Source organism: Phacochoerus africanus, chromosome 8 (assembly GCF_016906955.1).
Source record: "Phacochoerus africanus isolate WHEZ1 chromosome 8, ROS_Pafr_v1, whole genome shotgun sequence".
Taxonomy (NCBI): Eukaryota; Metazoa; Chordata; class Mammalia; order Artiodactyla; family Suidae; genus Phacochoerus; species Phacochoerus africanus.
The window spans coordinates 18763423-18788141 of record NC_062551.1 but is presented as its reverse complement, the minus strand read 5'-3'; the positions used below and the strand labels follow the sequence as shown (position 1 = coordinate 18788141).

The following is a 24719-nucleotide window of genomic DNA, read 5'->3' as shown; positions in this document are numbered from 1 at the left end:
CAGTTCTTTGGAGCCCAGGAAGTGTGGGGGCGGGGCTGAGCTGCACCAGGGGAGGGAGAGGAGGGGGGTGCTGAGTGAGAGTCTTGTCTGCATACCGGAAGTTCTTCAGCTCAGAGAGGGACAGCAGGAGGCTTTGCAGCAGCAGAGAGCTGGCCTCGCAGAGCTTCACCTGGGACAAGCTGAAAAGGCCCAAGCATATTCCAGAGGACGTCAGGCTGGACACACCTCAGGGGGGGTCAAACATCCCACAAAGAGGGGAAAGAGCCCCCCAGGAGCTCCCGGTGGGGCCATGCCCCCCATGCTGCCCTGGGGCTCTCTCCCACTGGCCAGATGTGCTTCACCCCTGCAGAGGAAGCAGGAATGTCAGGGCTTGCACGGCCCCAGCCTCTGCTCATCCTCATCTTCCACTGGCCAGGCTCTCACTTACGACCTGGAGCGGGCACTGTGGTCAACCAGGGAACTCAAGGCCTCAGACAGTGTTTCGGGGTGCTGACCTGAGCTGCCGCAGCCTGGCGCATGTCTCCATTAGCTCCCTGACAAGGAGGCTGTGGTGGGTCCCGAGGTCACAATGAGCCAACCTGGAGGTGGAAAGGGAGAGAGCAGTTTCTAAACACCTGCGTCAGTACTGGGGCATCAGTCCCTGCCTGCAAGTAATACATCTTATGGTAGTAAAGAAATGGCTGATTAAATAAAGTCCTATAGTTTACAAATCAATCATGGCAAGGACTATGAAGGCAGGGACCCTGGTACAGCTGTGCAGGTTGTTCACTGCACAAGGGGACCCAGCCAAGAAGCTGAGTTGGGGCTGAGATCCAGGTATGGCCTATTCCTCATAATGTACCCATGCAGGGGTACCCCAAAGAGGTGACATTTTAATCTCCAAAAATGTCTTATATGGTTTAGAGGAGCTGTGAATCGAGGCATCTGTAAGAGTGGGTGATGAGAGGGCATCATTAAGTCTGGGGGTTGAGAAGGGCTTCTCTGAGGTGGTGGCATTTAAGCTGAGACCTGAAGGACAAGACTGAGTTAGCCAAGCAAAGGAGGAGAAAGAAGGTGTGTGTGTGGGGGTGGACAGAGAACATTCTGGGCAGGGAACAGCCTTTGCAAAGGCCCTGAGGTGAAAGGGAGCAAGGTGGTATTTGAGGAACTGAGCGCTGGTGGGGATGACTGGAGCTGAGTGGGGTTTGGGGTGGGGATGGACGGCATGAAGAGGTGGGCTGGGCCAGATCTCATAGATCATGCAGTGATTTTGGACATCAAAGGACTCTGAGCATGAGTCCGGGGCATGAGAAATCCTGGTCAGAAGCAGCAGTGCCCCTCTGTCCCCCTCCCCCATCACCAGGGTCTTTCTTAGGCCCCAGGTACTAGGTCCCACCTGAGGGCCACGGCTTCTGGGTTCTCCTGATGGGGAAATTCCAGCTGCATACAGAGCTGCTCCTGGGTCTCAGAGATGCTGAGGATGGAAGGGGGAGCCAGCATGAGGCCATGGCCATCTTCCCGCGTAGAAACAGCACAGTCCTGTGTGCTGGGGACTGGAGCTGCCTGGCCTACCGAGCTCCTAGACCCAGTGGGATCTGGGCATAGGTCAGTGGAACACCAAAGCCTTTGCTTCTAGTTAGTTCTTGTGGTACGTACTGTCACCTCTGGTTACAGAGCCATGGTGTGTGTTCCTGTTACCAGGGGCCACTTCCAGACAACCAGCAGGAACTCCCTGCAGTGTTTATCTTGACTCTAAGGCTGACTTCCTCTCTCTGACGGCAGCTTGACTGCTGCACAAGTCCCAACAAGTATGTGTAGCCCCTCACATAGGCCCCAGGAGCTCCTGCCATTGGGGACCCAGAAAACTTGCTAATGACACAGCTATTACCCCACAGGACAAGAGGGCAGTGTCTGGATGAGGAATGGTCCCAAAGATCATGAAAAGATGAAGAATTCAGAGGGGCCTCCTTCCTGGACTCACCTTATTCCAGTGACGTTGCCTGAGGCGTGGGCACAGACTTCCAGCAGGGTGAGCACTCCCGCTCGGCCCACCCACGGCTCCTCTACCCTGTCACACAAGTGGACACAGACAAAGGTCCCCCAGGGTTAGTGGGGATGGGGAGGAAAGTGCCATGGGGAGGGGGGAGTCTGGAGGCTTTGTGGTTTTTGCTTATTTTAAAACTATAAAATTTAAACCTAGGAGGCATTCCCGTCGTGGCTCAGTGTTAATGAATCCGACTAGTATCTATGAGGATGCGGGTTTGATCCCTGACCTCGCTCAGTGGGTTAAGGATCCAGCGTTGCTGTGACCTGTCATGTAGGTTGCAGACGCAGCTCATATCTGGCGTCACTGTGGCTGTAGCGTAGACCAGCAGCTGTAGCTCCAATTCAACCCCCAGCCTGGGAACTTCCATAAGCAGCAAGTGCGGCCCCAAAACGACAAAAAAAAAAAAAAAAAAGCCAAAGAAAGAAAACTAGGCACAAGGAGTTTCTGCTGTGGTGCAACGGGATCTGTGGCATCTTGGGAGTGCTGGGGGCAGGTTCCATGCCTGGCCCAGCACAGTGGGTCGAGGATCGCTGTTTTTGCAGCTGGGGTTTGGGTTGTAACTGTGGCTTGGATCTGATCCCTGGCCTGGGAACTACAAATGCCACAGGGTGGCCAAAAAAGGAAAACAAAACAAAACAAACAAAAAACTGGGGATACGCATAAAACAGAAAATTAACATCACCCTTGTTCCAACAGTTACTGCAACAATCCAGACAGAGAAGGTTATTTTTTTAAACAGTACTTTAAGGTTTAAGAAAAAGTCTACAGGAGTTCCCTGGTGGGTCAGTGGGTTAAGGATCCATCATCATCACTGATGTGGCTCAGTTTGCTCAGGTTGCTACTGCACCTTGGGTTCCATCCTTGGCCTGGGAACTTCTGCATGTTGTGAGTGTGGCCAAAACATTAAAAAGTAAAGAACAGGCCTACAAAATAGATGACCAACAAGGACCTATTACACAGCACAGAGAATTATACTCAGTATTTTGAAATAAACTATAAGGGAAACGATTCTGAAGAAGAATATATATATATATATGCAACTAAATTGCTGAGTTGTATGCCTAAAACTAACACAATACTATAAATCAACTATATTTCAATAAAAATAAATTTAAAAAGAAAAGCTCTACATAACATCATGTTGCAAAGGTAAGGAAATAAAACTATATAAGCATGATCTCAGTTTTATATTTAAAATATATATATACATGGAGAGGAAAAAACATATAGCAAGAAAGAGGGAGACAGAGCTAAGAAAAAATATGAGATGTTAATGGTGATTGTTTCCATGAATGGTTTTTATTTTATTTCTTTTTAGTTTTCAATATTTTCCAAACTTTCTACAATGTACATATATTAATTTAGAAGCATGAAGAAAGAGTGTCGTTTAAAATATTGCTACTTTGGAGTTCTCTTGTGGTGCAACAGGTTAAGGATTTGGTGTTGACACAGTGGCAGCTCAGGCTGCTGCTGTGGCATGGGTTCGATCCCTTGCCCAGGAACTTCCATATGTCATGGGTATGGCTAAAAAAACTACTGCGTTTAAAGTGTTGCTTTTAGGAGTTCTCTGGTGGTGCAACAGGTTAAGGCTCCAGCATTGTCACTGCAAGTGGCTCTAGTTGCTGCTGTGGCACAGGTGCAATCTCTGGCCCGGGAACTTCCACATGCCACAGGTGTGGCCAAAAAAAAAAAAAACTTTAATAAATAAATAAACTGCTGCTTTTAAAGGTCTGTTGGGTTTTTTTTCAAAGTACTACTTTCTTTTTATGTTCTTCTGGGTATTCCACAAATTTTGTTGTTGTTGTTGTTGTTGTTGTTATTGTTGTTGTTGCTATTTCTTGGGCCGCTCCTGCAGCATATGGAGGTTCCCAGGCTAGGGGTTGAATCGGAGCTGCAGCCACCGGCCTACGCCAGAGCCACAGCAACGCGGGAGCCGAGCCGCGTCTGCAACCTACACCACAGCTCACGGCAACGCCGGATTGTTAACCCACTGAGCAAGGGCAGGGACCGAACCCGCGACCTCATGGTTCCCAGTCGGATTCGTTAACCACTGCGCCACGACGGGAACTCCCTCCACAAATTTTTATAATGTGTATTTCTAAATATATATATATATATATATATATATATATATATATATATATATTTTGGTCTTTTTAGGGCTGTACCCACAGCACATGGATGTTCCAAGGCTAGGGGTCGAATCAGAGCTGTAGCTGCCAGCCTACACTACAGCCACAGCAACCCACTGAGTGGGGGCCAGGGATCGAACCCACAATCCCATGGTTCCTAGTCAGATTCCACTGCACCATGACAGGAACTCCAACAAATACTGAATGATTCCACTTATATGAGGAACCTAGAGGAGTCAGATCCACGGAGACAAGAGAGTGGAAAGGTGGCTGCCAGGGGCTGGGGGAGGGGGAGGGTTTATTGGATACTGAGTTTCTGTTTTGCAAGAAGAAAAGAGTTTCGGTTACACAACAATGTGACTCTTCTTAACACTACTGAACAAAGATGTAGCAAAACATGCTTACCGATAGTAAATTTTATGTGATGTGTATTCTATCACAATTTTAAAAAATGTTCTTTGGGGGGAACAACCAGACTTTATGTGCCCCGTTATGGGCTGCATTGAGACGTGCACAGCCCTGGCTATGAAGCAAGGTTTTTTTTTGTTTTTTGTTTTTTTTTTTTTTTGGACACAACTATGTCATTGAATCTCCCGGAGCCTTTCCAGGGCCAAGAAAGTCAGGGGTTGGAGGAACAAACTCAATGACATCACAAGGAAGCACAAGTCAGAGCCAGAAAGTGGGACCGTCTACAGCACAGAGGCTGGGTTTTTGTCAACAGGCCATGGAAGAGTCTCAAGAGCCGTCGCCACCCCAAGCAAACATGACCTTGCCTGGATCCTGGATCCAAAGAGCCAGCTGTCCCATCTGGGGACTGGGAAATTGTAGATTAGACTACGTAATACCTGACACTAAGGAATCACTGCTAATTTTTGTAAGTGTCCTAATTCAACTGTGATTATGTAGAAAACGTTCTCATTTTTTAAAGGTTCACGGTGAAATATTTCAGAGTGATATTTAATGAGATCTATAACTTACTTTAAGATACTTTAGCCAAAAAATTAAAATATGAAGCCAACATGGAAAAACAGGAGCAATTATCAAAACCAGGTGATAGGTTTTTTAAATTGTTCTCTACTTCTTAGAATGTTTTTCTACAAGTTTTTATTTATTTTATTTATTTATTTTTTTGTCTTTTTAGGGCTGCACCTGCAGCACATGGAGGTTCCCAGGCTAGGGGTCCATTTGGAGCTGTGGCCACTGGCCTATGCCACTGCCACAGCAACACGGGATCCAAGCCACGTCTGCGGCAAAGCCGGATCCTTAACCCTCTGAGTGAGGCCAGGGATCAAACCCACATCCTCCTGGATGCTAGTTGGTTTCGTTAACCTTTGAGCCACAGTGGGAACTTCGGTTTTTCTAAAAGTTTTACAATGATCATAGTGAATATATAAACACGATATTTTTAACATGTTATTTCTGACCTCAGCTGGGTGTCCTTTGAAGTTGCTTTTTTCTGAGGTCCCCAAGTATAGGCCCCCACCTTGGAGAGGGTGGCTTCTCTGAGCCTAAGGGGGTTTCTGGGATTAATGGGCTCTGCATCCAGGTGGCAGGATTCTGGGTGCAGGAAAGGGCTAAGACGATGACCTTGGTAGTGGGCGGGGGGACCCATACTTAGGTACCCACCTCTGCCCCCTGTTCCTACCACGGCTCCCTCCAGGGTCACAGGCAGGCCATACCTGAGAGTCAGCAGCCCCGCTGGCCACTTCAGCAGGCCCAGGAGGATGGTCAGCTGCTCCAGGTCCAGGCAGCCCTGGTTCAGCCTGGGGACAGAGGTCAGTTACCGGGAAGGCTCTGGGAAGGAACCCCCTACCCCTCAGCTGCCCCCATGGGCTGGGTTGGGTCACTCACGTGAGCTCTGTCAGCCGCAGGGCCTGGCTCAGGCCGGTGGCCAGTCTGGGCACGTGCTCTGGCCTGAAGCTGCACTCACTCAGCCTGAGGGCGGAGGGCAAGGGGCAGAGCCCGGGCGAGGCCTGTCAGGGTTGCTGTCCTGCTGCCTCCCAGTCTCCCCCAGGACCATCGGGGAGCCCCCCTGAGTGCAAACACTGGGACCAGGGCCTGAGGAAGGGCCAAAGGTGCGACTCCTACTCTGGGAGCTTCTCTTCTCTTTGGAGAGACCCCCACCCCGCTCCCAAGAAAGTGCTAGGACAGTGTCCCTTATTGAGCCCTGACTACAAGGCAGGCCTGTGCCAGCCTCTGGGTGCAGCCCCAGCAAGCAGGCCGGCCGGCCTTACATGCAGTATCTCGTTTAACCCCAACAGCATCACCTACAGGCGGAGAAAGTGACCATCCCAAGGACACACAGCTGGTAAGAAGTAGGGACAGCATCAGGCTTTAATCCAAGTCAGCCGACTCCAGACCCCAAACCCCTCACCACTTCCCTAGTCTCCAGCAGCACCCTGGGCCAGGTCCTAGACCACTGTCTCTCAGATGGGCTCAGAGGAGGACCCAGCACAGCACCAGGGGGCCCCTCCCTCTCCCAGGACAAGGGCCACCGGAAGCGTCCGGGAGGGGCTGGCGTTTGAGCCGAGTCTTAAAGGATTAGGAAAAGCTGATCTCAGGAAAGGCAGGGGAGAGAATGTCAGGCTGAGAGCCCAGAGGCAGGGACACTTCATCGGGCAGCGCGTGTTTGGTGAACAAGGACCAAAAATCCCTTGTGGCTGAAGCTGTGCGCCCATATGTTGCATGTGTTGCGTCTTGTGTGTAGTGTGGGGGGGGGGTGTACGTGGGGTATGTGTGGGGTGTGTATATGTGGTGTATTATGCTGTGTATATGTGTGTGTGTTGTGTGTGTGTGTGGATGGTGTGTGTATGGTGTATCATATGTGGTGTGCCTGTGGGATGGGGAGCAAGCACATGGCAGGAGGTGACAGTCCGGTCAGACTGTGAGAGAGAAGACCAGGCGAAGGAATGGGAACTTTATCCTAAGGGCAACTGGGAGCCATGGAGGGGCTTAGAGCAGGAGGGTGGCACAGGTGGATGTGTGTGCGGCAGGATCCCTCCGGGTGCTGTGGGGTGACTGGAGGAGGCCTAGCAGAAGCAGGGGACCAGGTCAGAGGCCATGGTCATGGTGAAGTCACACATGGAAAGGAACTGACTCAGGGCTGAGAGAGAGAGAGACAGAGCCCAAAGCTATGGGGGCGGGGGAGGGGAGTAGGAATAACAAAAATAGCAGTAATAAAAACAACAACTGGTATAGCACTCAAATGAGCCAGGTCCTTCCAAGCCCTTTATACATATTAACTCATTTAATCCTCACAATAACCCTAAGGGGTAGGTCTTACTATTATTCCCATTTTACTGATGAGGACCTGAAACACAGAGAGGTTAAGTCACTTGTCCAAGGTCACACAGCTGATAAGTGGTAGAGCTGAGATTTCCCCCAGGGAGCTCTAGAGTCTGATCTCTTAACTCAGAAGCCTCCAGACTTATACTTAGGACGTGGCTAAGGGCCATAAACACCATTTGAAGGCCTGGCCCAGGGACTGGCAATGTGGGAAGATTGGGAACAGAGGCAAACCCAGGCAGCAGCATGAAGCTGGGCATGTCCAGGAGGAGAGGACCTGGGGAGGAAGGAGGCGAGGAGTCTGACCCCATGGCAGCCGCTCTTCCCCTGGTCTCCAGACCAGGAATTACCTTAGTGTCTTCCTAGCCTCCTCCTTTCGGGAGAAGTGAATCCAGAAGGTCTGCTTGGAGCCCGGGCTGCAGAGAGAAGGGTGTAGGGAAGCCAAAGGCCCAGCCTCACCCGCATCCTTGGGACCCAGGTGCCAGGCGGTGCAGGAGGGAAGGGAACCAGGCCCACAGGGACGAGGGAGGGTAGAAGCCATGGAGATACCCTTGCCCACCAGAGGAGACCCCTGACTCCTTCTGCGAGGATGCTGACCTTGGCGTTCCCTATCCTGGGCCCTCCCTGGTCCTTGTGGTGCACAGGCCTCAGAGAATGGAAACTACGATCCCACACTCAGTGAACCCTGAGGCTCAGAGGGGGGTGGAGGTTGTTCCCAGTCACATGGGTGGGGGACCACCGAGGATGGGAGTCTTGCTTCCCCACCACTAGCAAGTGGCATGTCTCCTTACTTCACCGAGGCCTCCCGGACACGTGGGCAGGAGGGAAGGGTTTCCACCAGGCGGAGGGCACTTTCCTGAGAGATACCGTTGTGACTCAGACTAGAAGAGAAATGAGGTTCAGGCAGGGGCAGGTTCATCTCCTCCCTTCCAGCTGTCATCTCCGGGAGGAGAGTCCTCCGTGTCCAAGTGTCCATCCTCCAGGCAGAGACAGTGAGGTCCAGAGAGAGGCCAGAGGGGCACTGCCCCCACTCGGGCAGGTCAGGCACCAGACCCTGAGTGGGAGAGCTGCCCCCACTGTGCCTGTAGCCCCTGAGGTCTGAGACAGGGTGATGATGAGGCCAAGCTGGCAGCTCTAGCCCCCGAGGGGTCGAGGATGCCCAGAGTGTAAAGCTCAGTTGCCTAGCAACGGGCTGTATCCCGGCTCTGGCGGCCAGTCTCCCAGGTCACTGGGGAGATGGAGTGAGAGTGAGGAAAACTTCTTAGGGACCCTCCCCGCTGTGAGGACATCTTAGAATTCATGTCCCATAGATGTGGTCAGAGGAGCTTCGGGGAAGGGATGGACCAAGAGCCTGGACAGCTGAGGTCCTGCAGCTGCTTAGGGATGAACAGTTCCTCCCTGCCCAGAGTCAACTTGGGTCACTAAGCTTTAGTCACAATCTCTCGGATGTCTCATGAGAGCTCTGCCCATCGTGAGCGATAAGGGAAGGAGAAAAGGATCCAAGGTGAGGGGGTTCAAGGTAAGAACCCCTCTTTCCTCTCCCCAGCCTTTGGCCTCTGGAGTTCCTGCCTCCAAAGAAGCCCATAAATGTTCCTGGCCCCCAGGAGTCTTCCCCCTTGCTGCCCTTGAGGCTGCTCATCACTTACTCAAGCGAACCGGAGATGGGCACCTGAGGGAGACATTCCAGGAGGGACTTGAGCCCGTCATCACCCAGCAGGTTGGCGGAGAGGCTGCAAGAGGAACGAGGAGTTTGTCGGCGGGCAGGTGTGCCTTCTCTTCAGGTACCACCCAGCACTGTCAGCATCCCCCCACCATCACCTTCACCACTGTGTGCCGCCTCTGTCCCAGCCTCGACGTCCTCACCACCAGCACCATCCCAGCCCTGCTGCTTGGCACTACCATCTCCATCACCGCCACCATCTCCATCACCACTGCCATCGCCACCTCCATCAGCACCGGAAGTACCACCGCGATCCCCCTCACCAGCAGCTCACACTTAACCAGCTCTCATCTTCCCCTCCTGTACCTGGTGACCACTCCCAGGACTCATGTCAGCCTCTAGCAGGCTTTCGGGAGTTAGAGAAAAATCAATTCGCTTTTACTATGTCCTGGCCTGCATCTGTTAGGAACAATAATTTTTTTTTTTTTGGTCTTTTTGCCTTTTCTAGGGCCGCTCCCGCGGCATATGGAGGTTCCCAGGCTAGGGGTCGAATCGGAGCTGCAGCCACCGGCCTAAGCCAGAGCCACAGCAACATGGAATCCAAGCCGAGTCTGCAACCTACACCACAGCCCATGGCAACGCCGGATCCTTAACCCACTGAGCAAGGCCAGGGATAGAACCCGCAACCTCATGGTTCCTAGTCGGATTCGTCAACCACTGTGCCACGACGGGATCTCCAGGAACAATAATTTTTTAACAAGAGTAACTTTAGGAAAAAGAAAGGTTTGGAAGATGCATTTCCCTAACAACAAAAAAGTTGTTTTGGGTCTCTTGGCTTTTTAGGGCCGCACCTGCAGCATATGGAGGTTCCCAGGCTAAGGGCTGATGTGGAGCTACAGCTGCCGGTCTACACCGCAGCCACAGCAATGCGGGATCCGAGCCCTGTCTGCAACCTGCACCACAGCTCACGGCAACGCCAGATCCTTCACCCACTGAGCCAGGCCAGGGTTTGAATCTGCATCCTCATGGTTCCTAGTCGGATTCGTCAACCACTGGGCCACGATGGGAACTCCAAATTTTTTTTTTTTTTTTTCCTATTTGGGAACGCAATATCAGAAATTGCACTTGAAGACTTTTATTTCCCTTCATTGTAGCATCTTATGGTTTCACTACAGCTTAAGAAACAATATAATCAGTGTGCCCTGGAATACGTGAGCTGTGGTGTAGGTCACAGATATGGCTTGCTGTGGCTGTGGCATAGGCTGGCAGCTACATCTCCAATGTGACCCCTAGCTAGCCTGCGAACCTCCATATGCTACGGGTGTGGCCCTAAAAAAAAAGATTAAAAAAAAATGATTTTCACCAGCCACATTTCTTGTCTTGGCCACATGACAACAGGAATTTAAACTGTGGTTTTTTGGTAGAGAGCTCTCTTTACATCCTGCATGTCTTATGCTGAGCAGGTTTTTTTGTTTTGATTTGTTGGGTTTTGTTCTGTTCTGTTTTGTTTTTGGCTACCCTGTAGCATACAGAATTCCCCAGCCAGGGATCAGATCAGAGCCACAGTTGCAACCTACACTGCAGCTGTGGCAACGCCAAATTGTTAACCCACTGGGCCCAACTGGGGATCGAACCTGCGTCCCTGCACTCCAGAGATGCTACTGATTCTGCTGCACCACAGCAAGAACTGCTGGACTCCTAACAGTTTTGAGTAAAGACTGCACTGTAGTTGTGTAACTTAGGGCCACTTCTTAAACTCTCTGTACCTCAGGTCTTTCATGTATAAAGCGGAGACAACGGTACTTAGTGTTGTTGGAAGGATAACAAAAATATGCAAGGCACCTAGGATGGTGGAGAAAGTGCTCAATGGGTCTAAGTTTTTTGTTTTGTTTTTCCTCTCCCTACCCACGTGGGGCTGCACTATTTGGGCACCCAAGACAGGCCACACGGACACGACTTCTCATCGGTTGGAGAGCCCCCAAGCCCCCACCCAAGCTGACTCTGGGGTCCTCCTGAGTCTGTTGCTCTTAACCACCTGCCAGCGGATCCTTCCTTTCGGTCCCCACCAGCCAGCAGAGCTCCAATGCCTTGATCACCACGAGGCCAAGAGGCTCCTGTAGCTTTTTGCAAAGGGCTCCCCAAATGAGAGCAGGGGCACACCCTGAACTAGCTTCACCATGGCGGCAGTGGAGGGGGTGGGAGGGATACATGGGGACAGAGAAGCCCTATGGGTGTGACTGAGTCCCAGGTGCCCCACCCCCCATGAGCTGGTCCTGAGAGGTGTTGAGTACAGACACACACACACACACACACACACACACACACCCTCCAGGGCTGCCCAGGTACATGCTCCCAGGCTCCTCTCCCTCCTCCTCCCTGACTTACTCCAGTTGGCTGAGGTCCTCACACTTGCTCAGCGACCAGCACAGCGGCTCCATGTGCTCCTGGCTGAGGCCACAGCCTGTGAACCTGCTGCAGGAAGGGGAACAAGGTGGGATGCAGCCATTCATACTTGCTCTGCCCTGGCTAGTCCTGGCTGTGGCTTCTGAGCTCCAGGGGGATCTCCCCAAGCTTGGATTCTCTGGAAATGTCCAGCATCCACCACTCCCACCTCCCCCTCAGAGTGATCCCACCTGGAGCCTACATTCTCCCTCTGGGGATGTGGTTCTCAAAGTGTGGTCCCCGACCAGTCCCAGCGGCATCCCTTGAGAACTTGGTGAGATGCATGTTCTGGGAACCCAGCCCAGGCCCATTGAATCAGAAACTCTAGGAACAAGGCTCTCCCGGTGACTATGGTTCAAGGTCAAGGTGAAGAACTACAGCTCTAGGAGTTCCCGTCGTAGCGCAGTGGTTAACGAATCCGACTAGGAACCATGAGGTTGCGGGTTCGGTCCCTGCCCTTGCTCAGTGGGTTAATGATCCGGTGTTGCCGTGAGCTGTGGTGTAGGTCGCAGACGTGGCTCGGACCCCGCTTTGCTGTGGCTCTGGTGTAGGCCAGTGGCTACAGCTCCGATTTGACCCCTAGCCTGGGAACCTCCATATGCCGCAGGAGCGGCCCAAAGAAATAGCAAAAAGACCAAAATAAATAAATAAAATAAATAAATAAATAAATAAAAGAACTACAGCTCTAGGGTCACGTAATGAACAGACATGGGAGTGGAGTGGACGAGATAAAAGGTGATGTCTGCTTCTGCAGAGGGTTTTTTTTGTTTTTGTTTTTTTTTTTAGGGCCACCCCTGCAGCATACGGATGTTCTCAGGCTAGGGGTCGAGTCAGAGCTATAACCGTCAGCCTACACCACAGCCACAGCCATGTGGGATCTGAGCCGCATCTGCGACCTACACCACAGCTCATGGCAATGCCGGATCCTTAACCTGCTGAGCAAGGCCAGGGATTGAACCCCCGTCCTCGTGGATACTAGTCGGTTCGTTAACCATTGAGCCATGACAGGAACTCTGCAGAGAGTTACTGATGCTGGAATTAAAAGTAGCAGCAAGTCTGTCTTTGAGAAGCCTACACTGAGACTATACAGTAAGGTTAATGAATAGCTTGCGGCCACTCGGCAACTTCAAAAAACATCTTAAAATCAGAAAGTGTCTAAGATTAATATCTCAGAGCTTCCATTATGGCTCAGCAGGTTATGAAACCAACCAATATCCATGAGGATGTGGGTTCAATCCGTGGCCTTGATCAGTGGGTTAAGGATCTGGCATTGCCGTGAACTGTGGTGTAGGTCGCAGACCCTTTGCTGCTGGGTGACCAAAGCTCTGAGGCTCACAGGACGTCACGTGCATGCTCTTAGAATGATGCCCTGCAGGGGCTCAACAATATCAGCTCTTTTATTTATTGTTATTTTACAGCTGAGGAGGCTGAGATGCACAGAGAAGGGTCTGGTCCCAGGTTGCTTGGTGAGCCAGGAGCATCAGACAGCTACCAGAAGTGTCATCGCTGCACTCAGAGGTTGCCCCCTCGCCCCATTATCCAGCCTCCAGTGCAATGCCTGCCCCCATCTCACCCAGGCAACCACGGAGCACTGGTCCAGGAGTCAGCAGAGGCGGGACCCTCGCATCTGTGAGTGCCTCTCTGCCTACACATTCCTTTCAGCCTGCAACTTAGTGTCTCCTGTCTGCAGCTGCAGAAGCTGAGGATTGGGGAGGTTAAGGAACTTGCCCAAGGTGCCAGGCCTTGTAGGGCTGGGACTTCAAGCCTGGGGGGCAGGTTGTGGAGACCATTTCCTCGGACAGGTCTCTGAATTCGAATCCAATCTCCTGTTGGCCCGTGACAAAGCCTGGCCCTCTCAGTGTGTCCTCTGCTCTGTCCATCCGGGAGGCAAGTCTACTCGTCCCCAGCCCCCACCGGCTGCCAGGGCACAGCTCCGGGGGACTTACCCACAGCATCCACCTTCCTGCTCCTCGCTAAACCTGAAGTGCAGGGTCATGTGATGGAGGGACCTGGAACAGAGAGCACCTGGGTCAGCCACCCTTGGCCCCACCTCAGGGTGCCCCAGGGGGGCAGGCAACCCTCCCCCAGCAGCTGAGCCTCCCTCCCGCCCCTCACATCCAAAAGACTCCAGGTACCACCCTCCCAGACAAGTCCCCGTCCCAGGGCAATGCCCACCTGAGATCCACCTTCTGAACCCGTGGGTACAGGCTGAAGAGGTCGGCCAGCAGGAGGGGGCTCCTCGGGGACAGTCCCGTCTGGCTCAGCCTGAGAAGGAAAGGGGCGGGGCCCTAGGTGAGCAAGTTGGAGCCGAGCAAGATCAGCGGACAGGCTGGAGGGGAAGGAAAGGAATGTGGGGTTGGCGGGTCAGCCAGGCCACAGGGAAGGAAGCAGGAACTCAGGAGGGAAGAACAGGAGCTCAGGGTCAAGCGGACTTAGGGCTGAGCTCTAGTTCTCTTATTGGCTGTGTGTCCCGGGACAAGTCACTCAACCTCCCTGAACCCCAGTTTCCTTAACTGGACAGCAGGACTACAGATGGTATACCTTCCCATGGGGTGTCGTGAGGCTTGAATCATACCAAGCTTGTGCACCGCCCGGCACGATACCCCTGCTTGTTTTTATTATGTTGTTTGCTATCCCCAAGCATGAACTTCACAGGCGAGTCCTTGCTGACTGGGAATGGGAAGCTTAGGGCCGTAGGGTTTCTCCAGTTCAGCACACAGAGTCAGTTCTTTGGTACTGGGGGCTGCCCTGTAGGATGGTTTAGATCTACTCATTAGATGCTAGGAGCAGCATGACCTCCCGCCTCCTCTGTTGTCATGACAACAAAAGGGTCTCCATTGCCAAGTGTCTCCTGGGGGGCAAAATCACCCCCAGTTGTGAATCGCTGCCTTAGAGAAAGTGAGTTGTTACCAACTGGCCCTTGGAAGCATCCTTGACGCCTGCAACCAGGCATCAACCCTCCATCAGCTTGTCTCGTTAGATCCACCCTGAATCTGCCTACTTTTCCCTCATACACCCGTTCCCAGCCCCCTGCCTCGCACCCTGGCTGTACAGCCTCCTCCCTGCTCTGATGTCCTTGCTTGTGCCCCAATCCCTTTTCGACCCAGCAGCCAGGCTAAGCGTTTGAAAGCACAAATCATTCCTTCACCTTTCAAGCTCCCTTAGGCAAAACCCCAATTCTCCTCACGGCTGCCAGGCCCTGCATGGCCCAGCCAAGTCCCATTTCTCTACCAGCTTTGGCCACATTGGCCTTCTGGCTGTTTCTTGAACCCACCAAGCTCAATCCTACCTCAGGGCTTTGCACATGCTGTTCCATCTCCTTGGAATGCTGTTCCCTGCTTTCCACAAGCCTGGCTCCTCTCCTCCTTAAGGTTGCATCCTTATATCCCTCCTAAGAGGCATTCCCTGGCCATCCCCACCGCTGTCTAAATCACCTCCACAATCACTCTTTACCACATTACCTATTTGCTTTCATTTTGCTTATTGTCCAGCTCCTTCTACTACAAAGTAAGCTCCAAGAAGACAAGGACCTGGTTTTTTTTCTTCCTGTCTGCATGTCTCCAGTGCCCGAGCAGTGCCTGGTCCATGGCAGTGCACTGCAGACTGAACAGCACAAAGCGTAAGGTGAGGGTTGGGGGTAGATGCTGTGTGACTAGGGCATAGAGAAGTCCCCTCTCTGATCTGAGGCTTCTCACCTATTTTTTTTTTTTTAAAAGGGCTGCACCTGCAACATGTAGAAATTCCGAGGCTAGGGGTCAAATCGGAGCTGCAGCTTCTGGCTTACACCAGAGCCACGACGACGCCAGATCTGACTTGTGTCTGTGACCAACACTGCGGCTCACAGCAAGGCCAGGATTGAACCTGCATCCTCATGGATGCTAGTCAGGTTCATTACCACTGAGCCACAACAAGAACTCCCGCCTACTCATTTTAACCCACAACTTCCATGTCCAAAGGCATACTTCCTAATCCAACCTCTCCTGGAAGAGTGGGACCATGGTGGATTGTGTAGTTTATCATGGGCTCTGCCATCCTTGCCCACCTCTGGAATGTCACACGTCGCCTCTCTCCCTCCCCACAGGACTCAGGCATAAGTGATCCTGGGCGTCCTCTGAGCGGTCCCGGAGATCCTTAGCATGAGTACTTATGCCGCTGTTATTAACGGTATGATTTAATTTCCTGTTGTATTTTTCCATCTCAGCTGCAGCTGCTTTTGCCCCCTGCTAGAAAAGTATTTAAAGTAAATCCTTTTTAAATTCTAACCAGTCTGAGCTGAAATTAGAAATTAGAGTTTTAAATACTTTGGGGGATGTTGCTTAAATTCCTCTTTGACAGAATTAGATGGTGACCTTTAAAAAGGGGTGTGTGATATATACACAACCCACACTTGGGTCCCTTTCTAGGAGCAGGTGACCTTCTTGTGGACGGGGAGAAGTACCATGGCCCACTGGCCACAGGCCTCCTATTCTATAAGCTACGTTTAGAGCGAGTGTCTTGTTTGAATCCCAAACCTGGGGGAGGGGTTGGAGATGAGTCCCATTTGTCAGATGAGGAAATTGAGGCTTTGAGGGGGTCCAATAACTCCCCCAAGGTTGATAAGATACTAGGGAAGTGCTGGAAGCCCCCGGTTGTGCCAGGTAAAATGATGAAAGAGCCCAAGAGAAGGAGAGAGGGGACAGAAGGGGGTGACTTTGCAATGCAGAGCCTCAGCCCTGACAGGGAAATGAGGCATCCAGGCTTACTGCAGCAGGCTTAGTTGGGGGAGCCGGGGAAGGTGACGCAGCAGGGTCTCCAGGCTCTGGTCACTCAGGACCTTGCAGAACAATCTGTGAAACAAAGCATCTGAATGAGATGGGGATGCCTTGGGAAAAGCTAGGAGCATGGCCTCACAGCCAGGACCTTCTGGAGATAGGTTCTAAGCCAGGATTGCCCAAAACACCCCCTCTGAACACTGGGTCCTTGAGTTACCATGGAGGCTGGAAGAAAAGGTCAGCCATATATGTTTGGAAAATGCTGGTGTAAGCTACATTAATTTTCTCTGCTGTGGGACTTCTCAGAGACTTTAACCCACTCTTGTGCATTGTAAATTGTCTAAGGGGCTAGAGGAGACTTTTTTTTTTTATTTTTTATTTTTTTTAAGGGCCACACCCATGGCATATGGAAGTTCCCAGGCTAGGGGTCAAATTGGAGCTGGAGCTGCCGGCCTACACCACAGCCACAGCAACGTGGCATCCAAGCCGCATCTTCGATCTACACCACAGCTCACGGCCATGCCAGATCCTTCACCCACTGAATGAGGCCAGGGGTCAAACCCGCATCCTCATGGATCATAGTTGGGTTTGTTAACTGCTGCGCCCCGAAGGGAACTCCTAAAATAGACATTTTCAGTAGATGTTTATAGTAGACATTTTTTCCCTACAGACAAGGATTAGCAGATTATTTTGAGGCCATGAAGACTGGCCTGTGGACACGCCTGTTAAGAATTCCAACCCAAAGTAGTGGACATAATAGTGGCAATTAACAGGCACATAACAGGCCAGTGAAGAAGAGGCGCGGGGTAGCAGGGGCCTCTGACTGGCCCTCGAGACCAGGCCAACCAGCTGATCACTTGTCCAGATAATTCATCGGAAGCCGGTCCACTTAGCAGAAACTCCTAATACACCCTCTGGTCTCTGCTTTGACTGGAGGACTGGGACAACTAGATTCTCCAGGCACCCTGGGATTTACAGACAGCCCTCCTGGGAGGCTGGGGCCACTTCCGGAGCCCCAGAGGTGCTTGGACTGTTTTCCTTCTGCTTTCTCCCCCTGTGCTGCCCCTTCTTCCCTGTCCCTGTTTGCTTGTCCCCTGCAGACTGCCCCTTCCACTCACTGGGGCTGCCAGGAGCCTGGCCCACCTCCACTGCATTACTGTCTGGTTGGAGGGGGACCCAGCTTCACCTTGGGGGTGGTGGGGGGGGACAGCAGGAAGGGCAGCCTGTGGTCCTGGAGCTGCAAGTGAGGAACTTCCGTCGGGGCCCCTGCTGCAGGCTCAGCTCTACCCTCTCTGTCCTGGGACTGGGCCTGGGGCTCTGAGCACAGACAGAACAGGGGCCCTCATTGAGGGGTGGTCTGCCCACAAACACCGGGGGCTTTCCACTGGATGCCACATACACACAGTGCTGGGGCCTCCGGTTGGGTCAGTGTGGGGCTTACACATTGCTTTATTGTGGGTCTTTTGTTTGTTTTTTGTGTATTTTTTTTTTTTAGCAACAGAACCTTTTACCCATTACAACACCTCACATGGACTGCCAAAATGGACAAAGGCAAAGTGGACTGGCCATGGTGGAATTGGGGAGGGGGAGGGAGCCCCACCACTTTCCCTGGCCTCCCCAGGAGAATCCCAGGACACAGCTGGCCAGTCTGGAGACTTCAGCATGAAGCACTTTGATAACAATACTCCCATATACGGTCCCAGCACCACAACTGGCAAAGTACCTTCATACTCACCCCACTTTCTCCAACCTCTTCCTCTTTAGCTCCCCCATCTGTGTTGAACCCTGCTGTACTGCCTGCGTGTGGTTGACACAAAGCCTCCCACTGTGGATGGTGGGCCTTAGCAAGCAGTGCCCCTGAACCAGCTACCTTGTGCCCAATAGGGCCTGGCCCAGTGCCTGATATACAGTAGGTGCTTAACAGTTAAATAATGAAAGAGTGCTTTTTGCAGCATTGGCTCTTACACTATTAAGAAAAAAAAAAAATGCCTGGAAGTAGCCTAGATCCCAGAGAGGGGTCACTGCGTACCTTGTGACACATCCAAACTATTCATGGAGGGTTAATGTTAAATTGAGCAGTTATGCAAATGTGGTGTAAACAACACATAAGAGACAATTAGGAACAATGGGCTATTTGATGATCTTGGCGTGTCATAAAATCATATTCATATTTTAGGTTTGATAATTGTTTTGTGATTATGTCAAAAAATAAAGAGTATTTCTCTTTTCTGTCAACGCATACTGAAATATCTACAGATGAAATTATAAGGTGTTGGGGAGTTCCAATCGTGGCTCCACAGAAACGAATCTGATTAGTATCTATGAGGACTCAGGTTCAATCCCTGGCCTTGCTCAGTGGGTTAAGGATCCAGTATTGCTGTGAGCTGTGGTGTAAGTTGCAGATGTGGCTTGGATCCCACATTGCTGTGGCTGTGGTGTGGGTCGGCAGCTGTAGCTCTGATTTGACCTAGCCAGGTAATCTCCATATGCCACAAGTATGGCTCTAAAAAAAGAAACTATAAGGTGTCTGGGAATTGCTTCAAAATAATGTGTGCATGTTTGTTAGGGCCACGAAATGATAACCATTGAGGTAGGTAGAGAGGAACTGGGGTCCATTACTCTAGTCTCTCTGCTTATATATGTGTGTGTGTATGTGTGTGTGTGTATACATATACACACATGTGTATATATATATGTGTGTGTGTATATATGTGTGTGTGTGTGTATATATACACACACACACACATTTTTTTTTGTCTTTTCTAGGCCACACCCACAGCATGTAGAGGTTCCCAGGCTAGGGGTCTAACCGGAGCTGTAACTGCCAACCTACACCAGAGCCACAGCAATGAAGGATCTGAGCCACATCTGTGACCTACACCACAGCTCACGGCAACACCAGATCCTTAACTCACTGAGCAAGGTCAGGGATTGGACCCACAACCTCATGGTTCCTAGTTGGATTCGTTAACTACTGAGCCACAACGGGAACTCCTGCTTTTATGTATGTTCTAAAGTGTCCATGTTAAAAGTGTTTTTTTAAATCAAAAAGTAATTTTTGAGTGTGGAAATCTGACAAATACAACCTTGGCCAGGTGATTAAGGTCAAAATCAACAGTGATAAGTCATGACCATTGCACACACCCTTGAGCTACAGTTTTGTCTTGTTTTATTTGGCTGTGCCCACAGCATGTGGAAGTTCCCAGACTAGGGACTGAAAGTAGGCCACAGCAGTTATCCCACCCTCAGCAGTGACAATGTCAGATCCTTAACCCACTTAGCATGCACTCCTGAGATGGGATAAGAAGGGCACTTCACGTCTGGGGTGCTTTTTCCCTAAAATCCATCACCCTAATTTAACCATGAGAAAAACATCAGACAAACCCAAATTGAGGGACATTTTACAGTCTGACCAGTTATCCTCAAAACTGTCAAGGACTTCTGGTTGTGTTTTGGGGTACTAACAATGAAATATCAAAAAGGGAATGTTAAAAAAAAAAAAAACAACCCTTTTAAAATAGCACCAAAAAAAGGAAATCCTAGGAATAAATCTGACCGAGGAGATAAAAGACTTATACACGGAGAACTACAAAACATTAACAAAGGAAATTAAAGAGGATTCAAAGAAATGGAAAGCTACCTCATGCTCCTGAATTAGAAGAATTAATATTGTTAAAATGGCCATACTACTCAAAGTAATTTACAGATTCAATGCAAAGCTTATCAAATTACCCATGACATTTTTCATGGAGCTAGAGCAAATAATCCAAAAATTTATATGGACCAATAGAAGACCTAGAATTGCCAAAGTTATCCTGAGGGAGGAAAAAAAAATCATGCAAGAGGCATAACTCTCCCAGACTTCAGACAATACCACAAAGCTACAATAATCAAAACAGTGTGGTACTGGTGCAAAAACAGACATACAGAGAATTCTTATTGTGCCTCAGCAGATTAAGAACCCAACTAGTATCCATGAGGATACAGGTTCAATTCCTGGCCTCACTCAGTGGGTTAAAGGATCCAGAGTTGTCACAAGCTGTGGTGTGAGTCAAAGATCTGGCAATGCCGTAGCTGTGGTGTGGGCCGGCAGCTGCAGCTATGATTTGATCCCTAGCCTGGGAACTTTCATACACTTTACGTGTGGCCCTAAAAAGACAAAAAACAAAAACAAAGACAGACAAACAGACATGCAGATTAAAGAGACAGAATAGAGAGCCCAGAAATAAACCAGTACACCTATAGTTAACCAACTGTCAACAAAGGAGGCAAGGATATAAAATGAGAAAAAAACATTCTCTTTAGCAAGTGGTGCTGGAAAAACTGGACAGCTGCATGTACATCAACGAAACTAGAACACACCCTCACACCATGCACAAAAATACACTTAAAATGGCTTAGAGACTTAAACATAAAGACTTAACATCTTAAAACTCCTAGAAGAGAACATAGGCAAAATCATACATAGGTTTTCCTAGGTCAGTCTCCCAAGGCAATAGAAATAAAAACAAAAATAAATAGATGGGACTTAATCAAATTTACAAGCTTTTTGCACAGCAAAGGAAACCATTAAAAACCCAAAAAGACAACCTATGGAATGGGAGAAAATAGTTGCAAATAATGCAATTGACGAGGGCTTAATCTCCAAAATATAAAAACAACTCACATGACTCAACAGCATAAAAATAAACAACCCAATCGAAAAATGGGCAAAAGATCCAGATAGACATTTCTTCAAAGAAGACATACAGATGGGCAACAGGCACATGAAAAGATGCTCAACACACTCATTATTAGAGAAATGCAAATCAAAAGTACAATGAGGTACCACCTCACTGGTCAGAATGGCCACAGATAACAAGGGCTGGAGAGGGTGTGGAGAAAAGGGGACCCTCCTGCACTGTTGGTGGGAATGTAAGCTGGTGCAACCACTACAGAAAACTGTGTGGAGATTCCTCAGAAAATTAAACATAGAACTACCATCCTGGATGGTATTCTGGATCAGAGAAAGGGCATTCCTGGAAAAACCAGTGAAAATCACATCAAGTCGAGACAGTAGTTAATAGCCATGGAGCAAGGCTGGTTTCTCAGCTGTGACAAATGTCCCATGGTGATGAGTGATATTAACAACAGGGGCAAGTGGGTAAGGGAATTCTCTGGACTAGCTTTGCAACTTTTCTGTAAATCAAGCCTCAAATTATTCTAAAATAAATGATTTATTTAAAAATTCATTGGTTTGGAGTTCCCATCGTGGCTCAGTGGTTAACAAACCCGACTAGGGACCGTGAGGTTGCGGGTTTGATCCCTGGCCTCACTCAGTGGGTTAAGGATCCGGTGTTGCTGTGAGCTGGGCTGTAGGTTGCAGACACGGCTTGGATACCATGTTGCTGTGGCTGTGGTGTAGGCTGGTGGCTACAGCTCCAATTGGACCCCTAGCCTGGGAACCTTCATATGCCGCAGGTACAGCCCTAGAAAAGGCAAAAAAATAAAATAAAATAAAATAAAAATTCATTGGTTCCACACATCTTTATATTCCAGAAAGGCTATAATGTTCTGTTATGAGATTAAAGCTCGTTGCAGAGCTTATTAAGATTCTGTGTCTGGGAGTTTCCAGGGCACAGTGGAAATGAATCTGACGAACATCCACGAGGAGGCAGGTTCGATCCCTAGTCTCATTCAGTGGGTTAAGGATCCGTTGTTGCCATGAGCTGTGGTGTAGGTTGCAGACACTGGCCTGGCACAGTGGGTTAAGGATCTGGCGTTGCCGAAGCTGTGGCCACAGGTCACAACTGCAGCTCAGATCTGATCCCTGGCCTGGGAATCCCTTGTGCTTGACAGCAGCCAAAAGAGAAAAAAATCCTCCCCTCTGTGCCCATGTGTGTTTGAATAGGCAGAGAGACCTTTTAGGACACACCCCAGGTGACCAACACGGATAATTAGCTTGTTGAAAGGGCCAGAAGGGCATTTGAGCTGAGAGCCAGAAAGCAAGAAAAAAGATAGCAAAATGGAAAAACACATGTGGGGAAACGTAAAGTGAAACTGCAGAATGCCGCTGGTCGGTGACTTTGAATAGGAAAAAACAATATGCAAAGGGAGAAGCCACCAGGAAAAATGACATCAACACTGAGTTAAGAGAAGGGGTTATTTAGGTGAGGCAAGTTCAACTTGGATTCCTTTATTTCCAGGTAATTATTTTAATAACAAGTGTGATGATGGAAGGAAGTCTGTTCACTTTGCAGATGACAAAGCTGAGGCCCGGGAATTAAAGCCCTTTGCCCAAAGTCACCCAGATTGTAGATGGCTGAGCCAGGACTCCTGATTCTAAGCCCAGTCTCTGGTCACAGACCCAGGCATTCTGGGGTGAGCTGGGACGAGAACGGCCTTGGGTCTGTGACCAGAGACTGGGCTTAGAATCAGGAGACAGGCTCTGGCCGTGAAGGCAGCCTCAGGTGGAGCCAGGGTGGAGCTCCAGAGGTGGACAGGGGCATCTGGGGTTCCCAGATGCCCTGGGTTGGGTGGACGAGATAATGAAGCCCAACGGGACACAGCCCTTCTCCGCGGGTGGGGCACAGCCTCTCCTGGTGGGCCGGCCAGGGTGCCTGAAGCTGAGGCCATTGGGAGGCAAAGAGCCTTCCACTAATGGGTCAGAGAACTCCCATGGGGGTAGGACCACCGGGTCTGGCAGGAAGGGACCAGGATGGATCCACCTGGCCTCTAACCAGGACACGCCCCACCTCCTGCCCCCACCAGATGGCCCCGGGCAAGCGCCCACGTTGTGCTTCTGGGGGCTGTGTCCTCTGTACTTACTCGACTTCCAGAGGCCCCGGGCACTTCTCCAGAGTCTCACAAAGGCGGGAGAGGCTCGGAGGCTCCAGCTGACACTCCTTGAGGCTGGAAAGGGGCAGCGGGCAGGGCGAGGGTGAAGGAGGGCTCAGGGCCCCTGTCCAGCCCGGGGGCTTCCCCCTTCTCTCAACAACCCTCCTCCCCTACCGGCACCCTGTGGCTCCCCATTATCCTGCTAAAAGCGAAACACCCTTCCTGCCGCTTCGCTTGCCTCCACTCTCCCTGGAGTGGAGTATAAGCTCCAGCCACAGGGAAATGCTTCCCAAGAACCAAACTTTCACTCCTCCGGGCTGCCTGGGATAATCCCCTCCTCGCCCTTCCCTGGATAACCCTGTTCAGGCCCCAGCTAAGGTGTCTCCCTTCTTAGGTGAGGAAACCAAGCCCCAGAGAGCAGAAGAGCCCAGCCAGGGTCTCACAGCCCCTCAGGACAGAGCTGGGGAGTCTTTGGAGGAAACAGCATGGACTCTTTTCTCCAAGAGGTATGCTGGTGCCAGCGGCCCCATCACAGCCCTCCCCCTTGCTTCTCTTTCTTTGGGCATCTCTCAAATTCCCTTTCTCCTCTCTCCGAAGCCCCAGCCCTCACATTCAGGCTCTTCTCACCCCCTCACCCATCACCCCATTGTGGTTACCCACCCCCCCCCCAACACAAGAAGTGGGTAAGACGGTACCAGAAGCTCCTGGGGATGCGGCGCTGACGGAACCCCAAGAACTGGGCTCCAGCTTGAAACTCTGGCAAAGATCCGCCAGCCAAGAGATGCCTAGGAGAGGGGAAGTCACTTTAAGAGGAAGGTCAAAGCATCCACATTGGAAAACTGGACTCATTAGTCAGGGCCAGGAGGGGTCCGTGGGACAGTCAAGTCCATCCCTGTACAGATGGGGTAACTGCGGCCCAGGGAAGGGAAACCAGGGTGAGAAGGCAAGCAGCTTACACCTGCCCAGGTCGGATGGTGGGGTTGGGGGTGTGGGTGGAGGGCAAGCTGGGACGAGCCCTCCCTCCTCTCTGATGACAGGGCGCCCGGCTCCACTAGGGGGCAGCCGGGACACCTGAGGAGACCTAATCAGGGCTCCCTGTTTACCGCCAAGAAGTGGAAACTTTCAGAGCACCAACGGTTCTTGGTGCCTCAAATGTGATACTCAGAGTGTGAAAGGGCAGCAGTGATTCAGATGAAAGTCAGGAGCCTGAAAAGGTCTGCAAGAGTCCTCGGAGGCAGAACCACAGCAGCTCCCCCCTCTCTCCCCACACAGCAGCGACCTGCTAGCACCTGTTTTGCATCACCCGACGGCCCCTCCCTTCCTCCTCCCTACCCACTTCCGTTGTGCAGACCTTCTTCCAGCAAAGATGGAAGCCCCCACCCCCACCCCGCCCATTACAGCACATTTACATGGGGGAGGGGGTTCTAGAAGTGGCCATTCTAATAGTGGCCGGCATGGGTCTAGGGGGTGGGGGCACCTATAGGAAAGGCGGACCAGAGAGAAGGCGGTCCCCCAGCTCTCCTTACCTGCCTCTGCTGTCACCTCTCAGGATGACGTGCTGGCTCTCAGAGCTGCAGGCAGAGAGGAGGTGGCAGTCTGAGAATGGG

The 24719-nt window shown here is 50.9% G+C and overlaps 1 protein-coding gene across 12 annotated transcripts in view; it reads right to left on the bottom strand.

Annotated features, from left to right (window-relative positions):
- NLRC5 (NLR family CARD domain containing 5) overlaps positions 1 to 24719 on the bottom strand; it is a 99021-nt gene that overhangs the window by 12612 nt on the left and 61690 nt on the right. For 9 of the 12 annotated variants that reach the window (XM_047793763.1, XM_047793756.1, XM_047793755.1 and 6 more), the window contains 16 exons: positions 24639 to 24683; positions 23808 to 23897; positions 23104 to 23187; positions 16288 to 16371; positions 13721 to 13810; positions 13492 to 13554; positions 11489 to 11575; positions 9090 to 9173; positions 8235 to 8324; positions 7794 to 7859; positions 6010 to 6093; positions 5838 to 5921; positions 1961 to 2047; positions 1376 to 1453; positions 495 to 578; positions 96 to 179 (listed from right to left, as the gene is read on the bottom strand). In XM_047793763.1, coding sequence (XP_047649719.1) covers positions 96 to 179; positions 495 to 578; positions 1376 to 1453; positions 1961 to 2047; positions 5838 to 5921; positions 6010 to 6093; positions 7794 to 7859; positions 8235 to 8324; positions 9090 to 9173; positions 11489 to 11575; positions 13492 to 13554; positions 13721 to 13810; positions 16288 to 16371; positions 23104 to 23187; positions 23808 to 23897; positions 24639 to 24683 — 1284 coding nt within the window. The other 3 variants (XM_047793766.1, XM_047793765.1, XM_047793767.1) reach the window with 3 other exon arrangements.